Source organism: Festucalex cinctus, chromosome 13 (assembly GCF_051991245.1).
Source record: "Festucalex cinctus isolate MCC-2025b chromosome 13, RoL_Fcin_1.0, whole genome shotgun sequence".
In the NCBI taxonomy this organism is placed as follows: domain Eukaryota; kingdom Metazoa; phylum Chordata; class Actinopteri; order Syngnathiformes; family Syngnathidae; genus Festucalex; species Festucalex cinctus.
The window spans coordinates 23,199,175-23,214,393 of NC_135423.1; the positions used below are offsets into that span (position 1 = coordinate 23,199,175).

The 15,219-nt window shown below is 40.5% G+C and overlaps 1 protein-coding gene across 1 annotated transcript in view; it reads right to left on the minus strand.

The window, feature by feature from the left end:
* The window catches only part of epha4l (eph receptor A4, like), a 63,464-nt gene that overhangs the window by 9,175 nt on the left and 39,070 nt on the right, over positions 1-15,219 (minus strand). The window contains exons 6-11 of the mRNA XM_077542040.1: positions 8,970-9,094; positions 8,726-8,885; positions 6,803-6,914; positions 5,555-5,613; positions 5,050-5,163; positions 3,750-3,935 (exon numbers count right to left, since the gene is read on the minus strand). Coding sequence (XP_077398166.1) covers positions 3,750-3,935; positions 5,050-5,163; positions 5,555-5,613; positions 6,803-6,914; positions 8,726-8,885; positions 8,970-9,094 — 756 coding nt within the window. The remainder of the gene's footprint in view (positions 1-3,749; positions 3,936-5,049; positions 5,164-5,554; positions 5,614-6,802; positions 6,915-8,725; positions 8,886-8,969; positions 9,095-15,219) is intronic.

Here is a 15,219-nt window from a genome sequence, read left to right on the forward strand (position 1 = left end):
AGAGAGAGAGAGAGAGAGAGAGAGAGAGAGAGAGAGAAAGAGAATGAAAGGCAGATGATTATAGAAGTAAATGATGCACATGACAGCCCAGCAGATTCTCAGTGGAATTTAAGTGTGTGTGCGTGTGCATGTGTGTGTCAGGCCATCTATCTCTGTCCCGGAGTGATTTAATTAGCTCAATGTAACGGTTGCCCAGACGTCCTCTCATTTCACTGCACACGCGAAGGCATCTCCTCTGAAACAAAACATGTCGAATCACTCCTCTGGCCTTCATGCGAGCATGACAGACATTGGATGTGTTATGTGACATGTCATCACAATCACCCAGCCAGAGTCCATTTGACTCACGATTTCAGCCCCTTACTGTCCCTTTGACCTCTTTCTCCTCATCAACGTTCTGACGCATCTGTCACTCTCCTCTCTATTGCATATTCCACTCTCGTCTCCATACGCTGTATCATTCCCGTTTCCCCATGACCCCGCCCATTCCTCTTTGGCCTTTTTCGCCTTCTATCTGGCCCAGTCCTCTTCTCTTTGGGGAGCATCTGTGTCTTTATCTGAGCGGGACATGCAACGGGTAGGGTGGCTGTTCCCTGGTGGGTCTCTGTCTGTCTTTGTTTCCCAATGGATGAGGGGGATAGCAGGAAGGCTTGTTTTTATCCCCAATCCCCAGCTTGGAGACACCTAACCAGCCATGGCATCAACCAATGACAATATTGTTACACTAAATTCCTCAGAAAACATATTGTGTTTTGTGTTCCTTTCCAAGTTAAAGGCCAATTGCAAAGAGAAGTGCTCAGTTAAGGCTTTCGCTTTAAATGCAGAATCTCAAACGCGTTCATGAAGAATACTGAGAGTAGCAGAGAGCTGAGCCGTTGGCAGCTGAGGTCCTGAAGGTGACGTTCCCCTCCACAGCAGGCTGCTCGCCTTGCCAAGGGGCTGTCATTCACCCCCTCACCCGCTGCGTGACTGGCACGCCATTAATCACGGGGTGCTCGGACGATGCCCCCAAAAGAGGAAGTAGATTTAAAGTTGGGGGATGGCGGGGGCCCGCTCTGTCAGCCATCTTTGTTCCCTTTGTTGAGCGCCTCTGCCCTCGAGGCGGCAGTGATTGACAGCTCCCCAATCCAGTCTGAAGAGCGTCTGACCTGCGACCTTAAACTCTCGCCTCTTCAGCCCCGCCCTATTCCTCACAGCTTATTTGCATGCTAATTCCGTGTTTACTGAATACGCCCTGCCGCCTTTGGCAATGAACCCGAGGCAGGAACTCTCGAAAGAGGGCTGATTATCACCTGCCAATGAAACCGGGTAGGGAGAATCCGGCAACAAAGGGACAATATTGGGAAATCAACAGGCAAGCGCTCCTCAGAGGCCCACTCAAACTCAAAGACTAGCTTTTAATAACTCATCTGTCTTTAATTTAGAGGCTTGCTTTATGTAGATTAGACGTTTTAATGACAACTGAATTTAAGGCTAAAGGCGTCCAAATGGCCTACACTTTGGAAGCTCTTAGTGAAAGGATTTTATAAAATTATGTATTTTAGAAGCCCATCGAGGTGTATTCATAATTAATATGCCTTAACTGGCACTGTTGGACATGCCAACAAGTTCATGCCACATTAAGAATTCCTTTTAACTTTATTGAAATAGAGCGGGGAGTACAATTCAAATAATGGCTTTTTAATAGATTCCACCGACACACTCTAGTGTGAAGGACTCATTTGCCCAAACCTTGAGTTGAGCTCTCAGAAGAGAGAGTGGAAGGAGGCGGAGAGTTAGTTATCAGATGCCCTTCTTGCTAAGGCTCACTAGCCTTTCATGTTAGCGGCTATCACTACCGCACGGCTCATCTGTCTCCCTCATCTAACCCTTCGTCATTTTCAGCCTCTTGTTCATTCGCTTTCTCTGCCTCGCTGTTTTCTTTTGTTGGCGTTCCTGTTGTCCTCTGTCGCTCCTCCAATCCATCACCCGGCTGTCTTTTTCTCTCTGCATCTCTATTTGCACCTTCCCTGGCTTGTCTCCGATTTCTTTTCCTTGCGCCTATCCGTCTTGTCTGCATTTCCTATGCCTTTCTCATGGCTTCTGGTTGAGGTCTGAGAGGTCATATAAGGGGTGATAGGTGTTGGAAGAGATAAGTAATTCTGCCTGAGCCACTGCTCACTTTCAGGTCTGTCTAGGGCCGTGCATGCATCTGTCTTGTGTTGCACGCGTAAAAGGGTCCGAGACAGTGTTATCGAGCACAGATAGGGGCAGGCTTCTGCTATGTCACGACACATTAAGGCACTTCATCCATCCAACCTACGCTGAGGCTGGCCATCAGCTATCGGCCCTCCCGAACACATGCATGGAACACGAAGTGCACGGATGTGTTGACAAGAATTTTACACAAACACACCAGCACCTCAGTCCTACCAAACACAATTAGGACATGGAGTGAATGGTAGCGCAAAGCTTGGGGGGGGACATGAAGGAGATAACACCAAGGGCAGAGGGAGGGAGATGTGACCAGTGTTTTGTGACCATGCAGCAGCAGATAGAGGAGGGATAGGGTATCACTCCCTAACCCCAAACACATTTAGAGCTGACACCATGATTAATGAGCCTAGTGCTGCACTACAGGGACTGTTCCTGGGCCATTAGCACCCCCCTTCACCATTTGCCCACCTTGCTCTATTTCCCCTTCCCACTGACGATGTAGCCCGTCCATCTGGAAAAAGGCCACCCTGTGACAGCCTGACTGTGAAACACAATGCACTCATAATGGTGGCAATGCTACAGCATTTATATTTTTCATTCAGACAATAATCTGTACACACATTCATTTACTAATGTTTAATTAATTAAATAAATAGGATCATTTACATTTACCTGCAATCTTCTCAACCAGTCCAAAGCAAAGTTGCTCCAGACAGGGATACTAAGAGCCAAAGAAGGCATTTGTCTGAATCAACCTTCCACCAATGTCACCCACAATGTAGGCTAGAATGATTTATTGGTACATTTTTTTAAGTGGATATGTGTATATATATGGATGTCCTTTTTGGTGTCTTAAAGGCCCAATCTGCCGGTTTCATTCTGGAAAAGGCACTTTTTAAATACAGGATTTAAACAAACTACTTCTCAATTTACAGATCAGGGCTTGTCTTCATTTCTGGTGGTGATTTTGTCCTAAACCAGCAAACCTGTATTTTGACATTTTGTGTTTGTTTTGTAATTTGCTGGCTGCGTGACATCACTCCCACGGCAATTTGAAAGCACGCACGGATTATTATTATTATTTTCACTCACTCACTCACTCACTCACTCACTCACTCACTCACTCACTCACTCACTCACTCACTCACTCACTCACTCACTCACTCACTCACTCACTCACTCACAGAAGCTTACATGTGCCCCGTTTGCGACATGCCACCCCCCGCTCTGCGATTGGCTGTAGGGTTGTAAACACTGTCTTTCCACAGAAACGTCCCGCTGTTTACCAAACAAACACAAAATGGCAAAATACAGGCTGGGGGAGGGGGGGTTTAGGAGAAAATCGCCACCAGAAATGAAGACAAGCCCTGATCTGTAAATTGAGAAGTAGTTTGTTTGTTCAAATCCTGTATTTAAAAAGTGCCTTTTCCAGAGTGAAACCGGCAGACTCGGCCTTTAAATAAACATATTAAACAATGTGTTTGTGGAATAAATGGAAATCTGCATATAAGCAAAGGTTACTGATGACTGGATAAAGAAAAATAAACACCTACATTTGGTGACTACGCCCTCAAGGTGGATGATGTTGGGATGGTCAAATTGTCCCATAATGCTGGCCTCAGCCAAGAAGTCCCGCCTCTGCTGGTCGGTGTATCCGGCCTTCAGCGTCTTTATGGCCACACAGATCTCTCTCTTGCCGGGCATTTTCAAACGGCCACTGCAGACCTCACCAAACTCTCCTGAAACAAACATGGTACTATTTAAAGGGCTTCCCCCTGGCGCCGGTGTTTGTTTTTTGATGTGTATGTTGGAAAGGGTCCTCTTTAAACATTGATCAGGGTCTCTATTCCCTTATTACTCTCTCCCTGCAGCTATGTGCAGTGAAAGAGAGAGACAAGAAATGGATATTGATTCTTCTCTTTATTGTTTTGTCATTGGATGACTTTTCTTCAGCTACAGAATTAGTACAACATATTTAGCTTCTACTGCTGTCCTCAAAGACAGACAGCATGTTATTGTCAGGGGGAAAAAAAAAACTTTCCTCAAGAAGAATGACAATATTTGCATGAAAACAAATGTTATGTAATTGTATTCAAAAAGTCTTTATTAGCAAGAACAATAAACTATGTTTTATGGACCATTAGGCACACCGTATTATTAGGCACAATATCAATGAATGGGTCTATTTTAAAACATTTATATACACTGCACTGGGTTAATGTGTTAATTTAGCGCTATTATGCTAGCAGACTGGACACAAAATATGAGAGTACCGCCGCGTGTCTCGCTTGCTTTTGTTTGCCATTCAACTACTTGGGGGTTGCTTCGAGTGGAGGAGGGGATCCTCTGACAGACAAAAAAAAAAGGTTTAAACATCGCTAATCAAACTAGTGACGGGTGGTTGTTATTACGTTGGCTAATGCTAGTTCAGGAGCTGAAAACAAGCCAATACGCTCACCATTATCCAACCGTTTTTGCTCGATCACAGTAGAAATTCCAACGTGTCTGTGTTCTTTACATCGCACTGATCCCACATTTTAACATCAGAAACTGCAGCAATAAGATAGTAAGACTACATTCACCAGAATCCTTAGACATGGAAGCAGGAAGTAGTTCTAGTTCTGGTATGACGAAAACAAAGACACCTGCTAGTAATTAGGTGCCGATGAGGACGGAAACGTTATAGAAATGAATTTTAATTAAAAACTGAGAAGTAAACATCCATCCATATATAAGGCACATTGCCGATTTTTGAGAAATTACAAAATTTTAAGTGTGCCTTAAGGTCCAAAAAAATAAATAAATAAATGTAACTGGTGAAAGATTAATATTTTGAAAACATTTCCTACTTACCGACACCAATAACTTTCTCAATCTTGATACAAGATGCATCAATCTCTTTGGCAAACTCACGCACAGCTTGGTTTGGGTCCTCATAAGTAAAGGGGTCAACATATGTTCTCACTCCTGAAGAAAGAAAATGACAAATTCAGTCTGCAAAGAACCCTTCATCTCTTCTTTATTTTTATTATGCTGGCGGCTACAGCAGATTTATCCACAATCTTTTTTGTCTCCTTTTTGATTTACTGTCATGCTTTTCATGTCATTATGACTGATGAAGATGGAGGTAATTAACTTTAAATGTTTGTGGGACACCAATACCAATGCTAATGGCTTGATGATGAGCTTTTAAGAGTAAGTTCGGGTGCCAATATATTAGCTTCCAAATTGTTTTTACCATCCTTCTCATTTATAGGCTTCAGTTGTGGTTTATAGCGCATGAATGTCAACACAAACCTAAAAGCGCCAATATTTTTCAATTACAGATTTTGTAGGTGTTGTATCCACTTTATGTTACCTTGATGTAAGTGCTTCTCTTCATCGGACTCCTGCTTGGCCTTGCTGTACTTACTCCTTCTGAGGAGAGAGAAAAAACAGGACAGTTGGTTACATGTGTCAAAATAACATTTCTCTGAATGGCACAATGACATATTTGTTATGTGCTTTAAATTGGTTTCCTTGATGTGTGTTTTGATCAAATGGGTTTTCACAGCTTTGTCATTTTCTCCCTCTGAGGGATAAAACTTAAAAGTGGAGGACTGAAGAGGGAATACAAGCTGTAAATCAATTTTATAGAACAATATGCTCAAATCCCTCAGGAATCTATTGAAGCGCTGATGTCTGTGACCACATATGTGAGACATTGTCCTCCTCCGCAGTTGTGTAATGAGGGTTAACAGCTACGTGATTACAGTCCCTCCCCGCAATCACCGCATGGCCGCAGCAACACAATGACAGTGGACATCACATGCATACTGTATAAAGAACGCAAAGACAGCCACCTGCTTACTTGTAAAGAGAGGCAATCACACGAAAAGCCAGAACACACAAATACACACAAATAAATCTAATTTATTACCCAAAACACAGAACAAATATTTGGTTTGCTATAAAAATACTCACAATCAACGAATGAATGTTCACGCACACATTATAATGAATTTGAAACCGATTAATGCTCAAATGCCACCAAAACTGCACGCACACACACAAAGCATGGTTAGGACCGTGAGGTGAGGCAGCCCCATCTGCATGTAATCCCATCTGTCCTGCTTGCTGGTTAACACCCTGAGATTGGGTCGCCGCAAATCCACCTGATGCCTCTCGGTCGGCTTGGTCTCAATTTTGCCTGCTACCTTTCATTTCTTGCTCTCATTATACAATACTATCCACCTTCCGCATTTTCTTAAAGCGTTTCCCTTTCTCTCATTGTCTCCACGCCAGTAAGCAAAGCACAGCAGGGGACAATAACCGGCGGCCGAGATTGTGGTCGCTACGGGATAAGCGGAGGAAAGAGGATAAGAAGTGTGGATGGATGCAAAGGATGGGGATCGAGGGGTCGCTGATTGCATCTCTTCGGCTGTCGTAGCTGTCAATCACGTCTCCGGTGCGGGGAGTCATCACTCATCACGTGTGAGTGTGGCGCAATAGCTTTCCCGCTCGGCTTTCTGACAGCTACTTTTCCTTGGTGCTAAGCGAGACATCGCTCATCACGGAGGAGACACGAAATGACAGAGAACAAAAGAGCCAGAGGGATGAAGCCCACCTTCGGCTGATGACAAAAGCGCTGATGAGGAGGAGGAGGAGCACCACGCTGCCGACCACAGACACCAGCAACACTGTAGAGTTTGTTCCATCACCGATTATAGGAGCTGGCACTAAACGCAAGAATGAAATAATTAGTAAACAACAGCAATATATTTTGACCCCTCATGCACCTTCTGGATATCTCCCAAACGCGCGCACCCCGCACCCACACACACATCACTTTGTTTTACGATTCCGCCATAAAGTCTACTGCTGTTGGCACTCATTGAAAGACAATGACAGCCCATTAGGTTGTGCGCTTGACCGTGTCATTATCATGCGCCGCTGTTTGGATCTGCATCACAAAAGAGACACCTGGTCCCTCGGATCAGTTCTCTAACCATGCACTCATAATATATAACATGGCTTTCAGTTTTTCCCATTTTGCTTTCCGTCAGTTGGAGAATTGCTATAACTGACATGTCTCGACCCATTTCACCGCCAAAAACAGCAGTAGTTGCTGTCGTACAAAATTTGGGGACCTGAAATTGTCTTTCATCTGAGAGTGGTGCATCTAAGCAGGGTGCATACACCTTTTCTTTCTTTTCTTTTTTTGAGGGCCACGTGCAGGAAAAAAAAAGGAAGGATGTTAAAATTCTCATTTATGTGTGTGTGTGTGTATATATTTATATATATATGTATATATATATATATATGTATATATATATATATATATATATATATATATATATATATATATATATATATATATATATATATATATATATATATATATATATATGTGTGTACACAACGTACACATACTTTTTCACATTTACTTTTTTTTATTTTTTATGATTTTTCAAGATTTTGGAGTGGCCAATGACACCGTCACCACGAGATTAGATCCATTAAATCCCATCTCCACATTCAAAATCAAAACAAGAGCAAGCTAGTAAACTAAACATTTTAAAACAATTACTTGTGTATTAGCAGTGCACCATTCGATCAGCCGGGATGGGGATCGATTCCAGTTTCATAATTTTGGGTGAAAGAGTCATCACCCTCCTCAGAGGTCTGAAAAAGTCCTCTTCTACTGAGTTGACCTTTTCATGTTTATTTGAGAGAACTACTTCGTGTGCTGTTAAAATAACCTGTTAGTCTTGTTTCACAGTTTTTGATAATAAAAGAAGATTGGAACATTGAAGGTGTATGTAGCTTGTTATTGGAAAAAAAAAATATATGGTATTGGCAGGTCAGATCAGCCAGAAAATTGTGATCGATGTACCCCTACTGAGGATCAATCATGTGAAATGAATCGGACCGTGACTCAAAGGATGAAGTGGAAGAAAAGATTTTTGCTTCTGAAGTTGAATTATCTTTATTCATCAGAATGTTTTGAAGAGAGATTGTGTTATTTTGTCATAAATAATTGTTCAAATTTATTTGTATCTTTGCATATCTAGTAAAGCTCTACAATTCATTTTTTTCGCCACACTTCCTTCCTTGTGGGCCATGTCAAATGTCATTTTTAGCAAATGTAATGGCCCACGGAAAATGGATGGCAGGCTGCAAATGGCCCCCGGGCCGTAGTTTGGATGCTAGTGGCTTTGAGTTTCAAAGGCTTTAACATGATCACATTTAAGCCTGCTGAAGAAAAATCAAAAACACAGTGTCCAACAGCATTTGGGTTAAAACATTCATAATAGTTCAACCTTTACTGGTATCCCCACTGAGACTCATTGCACGGTGAATAATGGCGACTCCTTAAGTTGCAAGTCAGGTGCTGCAGTACTGATATCATTTATCTTTTACACACAACAGTTATTTTGATAAATGGCCCTCGGAAAAAGTCACTTGTAAAAGATGCTCTCATAGCAGTATTTTGCAAAATTGGGTTCCACCATGGAAAAGAGCACATATAATATGTGTCTCAACTCACCGGAGTTTGTCATAAACTCAAAGGGGCCGCTGCATTCACCATAGCCGGCCGCTGTGCGCGCACGCACATGGAACACATAAGAAGTGAGGGGAGTGAGACCCTTGATGTCGGCGTTCCTGGATGAGGTTTTTATGATCCTGTAGCTCTTTTCATTTTGGTCCTACAGGAGAAAAAAAGTGTAATAAGACCAGAAAAACAACTAAAAAACAATACTGGGCAATTTGCCAATGCTTCAACCACTTACCTTTTCGTAGTACTTGACCTCGTACTCAAGAATCACCCCATTGGCTCGTTGAGGAGGTTGCCACACCAGCGAGATGGTGTGTCTTGTGATGTTCTTCGCTTGGACAGATGTTACCGGGGAGGGAGCTATACAAGAGAAAAAGCAATTTAAGCCTGCTGTTTTCAACTTGTCTTTCATGCTGCAGCCTTGGAGACAATAAGTCTGTTTTCTGTTGCCCTCTTAAATCTTCTGCTCTTTTATCCTTGACACCACAAGGCATTCGCTTGTGTTTGGGTTTGGCTTTTATTGAAAAAGTAATGCTGTACAACCACATAGCTTGATTAAAAATATAATATATTGCAGCGCTGAAGGTTGGAATGCATAACAACTGATCCAGTGTTCCCTTAGGTGACGCTCACCCGGGCGAGGTGGCAAAGTAATAACAACCTTGATTTTCTGCATATCTGCAGGTCACCTTGGGAAACCCTGTGATGCTACAAAGTATGCCCCGGAAAAGCACAAAAATTAGCTCGAGGCTTTTGTCTTCTTTTTTTTTTGTCTTCAAGAGAGCAAATCAATTGGTTTTCATTAAAGCACCACGCAGCGATCTTATCCTGAGCCATTTCTGCAGCAGCTGATAATAAGGCCATAATTCAAGCAACAGAGCTATCTGCATTCAGGCGCCTTTAACACGTGAAGGTTAAAGCACAGATAATGGCTCACTCTTGAAGCCACCCTTCAGTATGTCATCCATGCACACATCAAACTTCAATCTGCAGGGAGACATTAAAACTGGGTCCTACAGTGGAAATAAAAGCTCTATACATCCCTGTTTGAAGGCCAGATGCTTTTTATGATATTTAAAAAAAAATCAATCAAGATAAATCATGTATCAAAAGTACTCGTGGTATCATTACTTGGTATCGGTATCCGTGACTACTCAAGAGTTGAGTACTCGTACTGGTATAGGTCAGAAAAAAAAGTGATATTGAACATTGTAAATGAAAATACACTACGATAATGTGACTAGTAGGGGTGTGAATTGCCTAGTACCTGACGATTCGTATCACGATTCACAGGTCACGATTCGATTCGATACCGATTAATCCCGATACGAATTTATAAGTCGATTGTTGCGATTTTTTTTCATTCAAATTTAGAAAATACTAATCAGTAAGCTTGTAGAGTGTAAGATTTATATGAAAAAGTATTATTTATTTATCTGAAATTTCAGTCTTATAGAGGTTGTAATCTGTTTCATGTTTGAACAGCATTAAAATAAAATATTAAGGCTTAATGTTCTGTTCATATAACATTCTTCCATGCTCAAGGTGTGAATCCTAAAAAAAAAAAATCAAAAAAAAATCGATTCTGCCGATTATTGAATCGATTCGAGAATCGCGCGATGTAGTATCGCGATATATCGCCGAATCGATTTTTTTTTAACACCCCTAGTGATTAGTAATCACACATGTCATCACTGATTACACATGTGGACATCCTTAAAACAACATTAACAACACTTTTTTTTCAATTCAACTGTACAAGTTATAGGTCACGTTAATTTTTTTTTAAATGATTTATCATGGTCTCATTTTTTTATATGACAGAAACATTTTTTTTTTTTTTTTTACATTCAGCATACCTACAGTACTCAGTGGTACAAAGGAAAAGAAACTGTGCTGGAGAAAATTACTTCTCATTGACATTATTTCAAAAAAGTCGCCAATAAACTAGAAGGGAATTAAAAAGATTTCTGTGAGAACTTAAAACACATTTTTACACTTCTAACCACACCAGCTTTGCAATCCTCTTCTGTGCCTATGCTGAATTTTATTAGACCTCATACTTTTTTGGATCTGTGCTTTTCAGTGACGCTAATTCCTAATTTCAGACAAGCTGTCTTTTAAAACATTACAGTGGAATGATTAATGAGGTGCTTATCATCCACCGATCACGATTGGATTATCTATGACATTATATACATTCTCTTCACTTTGACTAGGGGCTCCAGGGAACCGAGTATTTAAGCGTATGCGAACAAAACCCTGCTTTTAGCTGCGGATTGAGTTCAAACAGGCCTGGAATTTAAGCACCAGCCGTGGATTGGATTTCAGGCGGGCGACGCAAAAGCAGGAGGGGGCATTTTCAGTGGGACTGCTGCGAGCTGAGATGGAGATGAAGAGGTTTGGGGTTGCAGACAGCGCTTGGTAAATGGATTAACCCAAGGTTGTGTTGGCCTAATGTGTTGCATCTCTGTTAAACAATTAGACCGCGGCCATTTGTATCCCTCGATCAATCTTACCCAGCCTGGGAGAGCCAATTTGAAGCCCCCGTGGGACTGAGCGAGGACACTCCAGCTACGGAAGAACAAAACCAAGAGGGTTCACTGACCTTCATTCCACTCAGGTAATCCACACATCCATCTTTTCTCCAAAGATGACAGATATTGCAATTGAATTGTGTTCTGCTTCTCTTGTTGCATTTTTATTTCTCCTTCAACTAATGTGAGGATGAAGATGAGTGGACTTTTGAGTGGTCCCTTCTGAGAATTCCGTACATGAGCGTTCACAAAGGGGTGCCGCAGGGCTCTGTGCTCGGACCCCTCCTGTTCATTATGTACATTAATGATCTGGGACAAAGCGTGTTGGACGCCAATATGCATTTTTATGCTGATGACACAATAATTTACTCCTTTGGCTCATGCTCAGCTGCTGCTGTTGCTTCGTTGCAGAAAGCTTTTAATGTTGTGCAGCACACACTTCTGCAACTAAAACTAGTCCTTAATGCGGACAAAACTAAACTGATGTTGTTTTCAAATTCCAGGAAAAGCCCACAATTTCCCCCCAAAGTGTCCACTCTGGAGGGAAATGAAATAGAGGTGGTTCATACATATAGGTATCTTGGTATTTTGCTTGACGACACTTTGACTTTTAAACCCCATGTTGAGAACCTCGTGAAGAAACTAAAACTAAAACTGGGTTTCTTATTTCGGAATAAATGTTGTTTTTCTTTTGAGGTCAAAAAGCGTCTTGTCACTGCAACTTTTTTATCTGTTTTAGATTATGGGGATGTGTTGTATATGAATGCTTCAGCTCAGTGTTTGAGTAAGATTGACTCTGTATATCATGCTGCTTTGAGGTTTGTTACAAATTGTAGAGCCTTGACCCATCACTGTGAACTGTATTCTCGAGTGGGATGGCCTCCTTTGTCCACCAGGAGGTTGACTCACTGGTACATTTTTATTTACAAGGCTATGCTTGGACTGCTGCCCTCTTATATTTGTAATTTAATCACATTGAAAAGTGTTGATTCTTATGGTTTGCGTTCCAATGATCTTTTGTTGCTCTCTGTTCCATTTGCCCGCACTGAGCTGGGGAAAAAGGCTTTTGTTTTCTCTGCCCCTTCTGCATGGAACATGTTGCAAAAGGACTGGAAACTAACGGAACTTGTTTCATTGAACGATTTTAGATCCAGATTAAGAACACTTGAGACGGCCTCATTGATTTGTAACTGTTTTATATAATTTTTATGTGATTGTAAGTGAAACTTTTATTTGTAACTGTAATGAAAACTGTTTTGCTGCCTCTTGGCCAGGACTCCCTTGAAAAAGAGGTTCTTAATCTCAACGGGACTATCCTGGTTAAATAAAGGTTAAATAAAAAATAAATGTAACATGAGACTGCAAGGTTACAAGTAATTCACAAAAGCTGTGCTTTATGCCATATTGAAGAAAAAGCCAATTAATATATCAAAATAAACCAGCTAAATTTGAAATCTTTCTCAACCATGTAACCCAAACATGCCTCCACTTGACTTGAGAGCAACAATTTGGGAATGACGCTGTATGGAAGTGTGGCATTGAAGTGGAGTTTTACTGGCAAACTCGGTCAAATGTATTAACAAATATGTTTGAATGTATTTGCAAAACGTTTAAAAGTATTTGGAGGCTAAATGCTAAAAGCATAGCATTGTTTTCCAATACCCTGTGGCATGATGGGAAAAACGCAGAACGAACATCATGTACTGTAGACATAATAAATTATGAATAAACAATGTTTACTTAATTTTTGAATGTATTGGTATCATGTAGGCCAAATGCTAAAAAATAAAACAAAAAAGTTTTTCTTTTTTTTTGTTTTTGTTTTTTTGTTTTTTGTTTTTTTAACTTGGACATGTGCAAATAGTATTATGGGAGACAGTGAATGTTTTTAGCATTTAGCTTACAACTACTTTGAACATATTTGCAAGTACGTTGAAACCAGCTAACTGCTAAAAACATAGCATTGTTCCTATAATGCCACAGGGTATGCGCATGCTACGGCTGTGCAATTAATCAAAATTCATTTATAATTTCAATTATTACACTTCACAATCACAAAATCAGAATAATCGTAAAAAAAATTATTAATACAAATTTTTTGAGTTGTTTGAATTTATACATTTGCACCTTTTTAAATTCTAAAATAATATATATATATATATATATTTAATTAGATTGTTTTAAAAAATGTTGTCTTAATATTTTTTTTGTTTTTTACATTTAAACATTTCCTTGTTTTGTACCAAAAAAAATACATAAATGATCATCCTACTGCACAATGCACACACTGCACTCCGACTTCAAGTGTTTGCCAACATAAATAAAAAAATATATTATTAAATACACATTATTGTAAATTCTGTTTGGTCCAAAAGAAACTTTCATAATTGTAGTGTTTCTATTTTTTTTTTAATTGGTCTTGATATTTTAAAATGCTTAGACATTTTCTTGTTTTGTTCCAAAAAATAATCGTTTAAATAATCGTAATTTCAATTACTGGTATTGCCAAAATAATCACATTATTTTTTCCATAATCGAGCAGCCCTAGCGCATGCTGAAATAAATACCCCGTGGCATCATGTGAAATGATGACAATGTGAAATGAAAAGTTTCGAGCATTTAGCCTTCAAGTATGTTCAAAAGTATTTGCAGTTTAGTTTAGAACAACTTTTGGACAGTCTAGCTTCTGCTATTAGGCACCTAAACTGGAGAATGTTAGCGCTATCACCTGTACAGGAAGTGTATTTTTGTTATATTATTGTATGTTGTTGCAAATTCATGTGTGATTTTAATGACTCTCATTTTAGGCTGACTTACATCTGCACAAGGGACTGCCAATACCGAACTTGTTAATTAAAATGTGCATTGTCCCTTTTCAAATACATATATGCAAATAAGTTTGAATGCAAACTATTGGAAATTTGTTTGCCAGTCAAAAATGTTTACTCCACATTGACAGCTTTCGACACATAAAATGATATAGTACATGTGATATTATAATTAGGTTTGCTTTTGTCATGAAATATCGCCGCAGAAAACATTTTATTGAGGGTTTTATTTTGCAACCATGTTAATCTTTCACTGTTTATGCAGCATGGAGCACACTGTATGTGGTCTGCGCAAGCTGTTGCACAAATATGCGGTCGATTACAGTTTGACATTAAAAAAAAAAAAAAAAAAGAGAGAGATGCTGGGGTGCACATGTGGCTGCCAGATTGAATCGCAGCTGCGAGATTGGAGTCCCTCAGTTTTGCTGTCACCAAGGGGGAAAAAAAGCCGAGGAGGGAGCTGTATTTCACAGTGTCAAGAAAGTGGCTTCTGCTTACAAGATCCTTTCCCACCCCATGTAACGAGTGCTTCCATCTCCCCAAACACATTTGCACATGTCCGTTTTGCCAGTGAGATGGAAACTTACACACGTTCGCTGACAGACAAGGCCCCCACGCACACGTGCTTTCTCATGCTCTAATTCACTTTTTGTCACCTAAGGTTGCCAAGAATTTATTATCGAGACATAAACACCTCCATTTTAGATGTTTTTCTGTCTTGGTCAAGTAGACGCACACACAAAAAGTGTTTGATCCCATAAAGGGGGAAAACACTTCCTTTTACAGCTAGGGGTCAGTTCAAAGTGTGCACCCCCCAACACCAATCCCTCCCTCAACCTTTTGCTTCTCTTGCAGTCTGGGTGATGGGGTTACACTCCCTGATTTATGCCACTGGATTTGTTCACGTCAAGGCGAAGATTCTGACTCCGTCATACACACACACACACACACCCATTCTTGTACATATATCTTTGTGAGGACATCCATTGACATAATGAATTTCCTAGAGCCTTACCCTAACCGCAACCATCAAAAATGATTGCCTAAACCTAACCCTTACCCTAACCCCAACCATAACCCAATTCAAACCTAAACTCTAAAACCAAGTCTTGACCTTCAA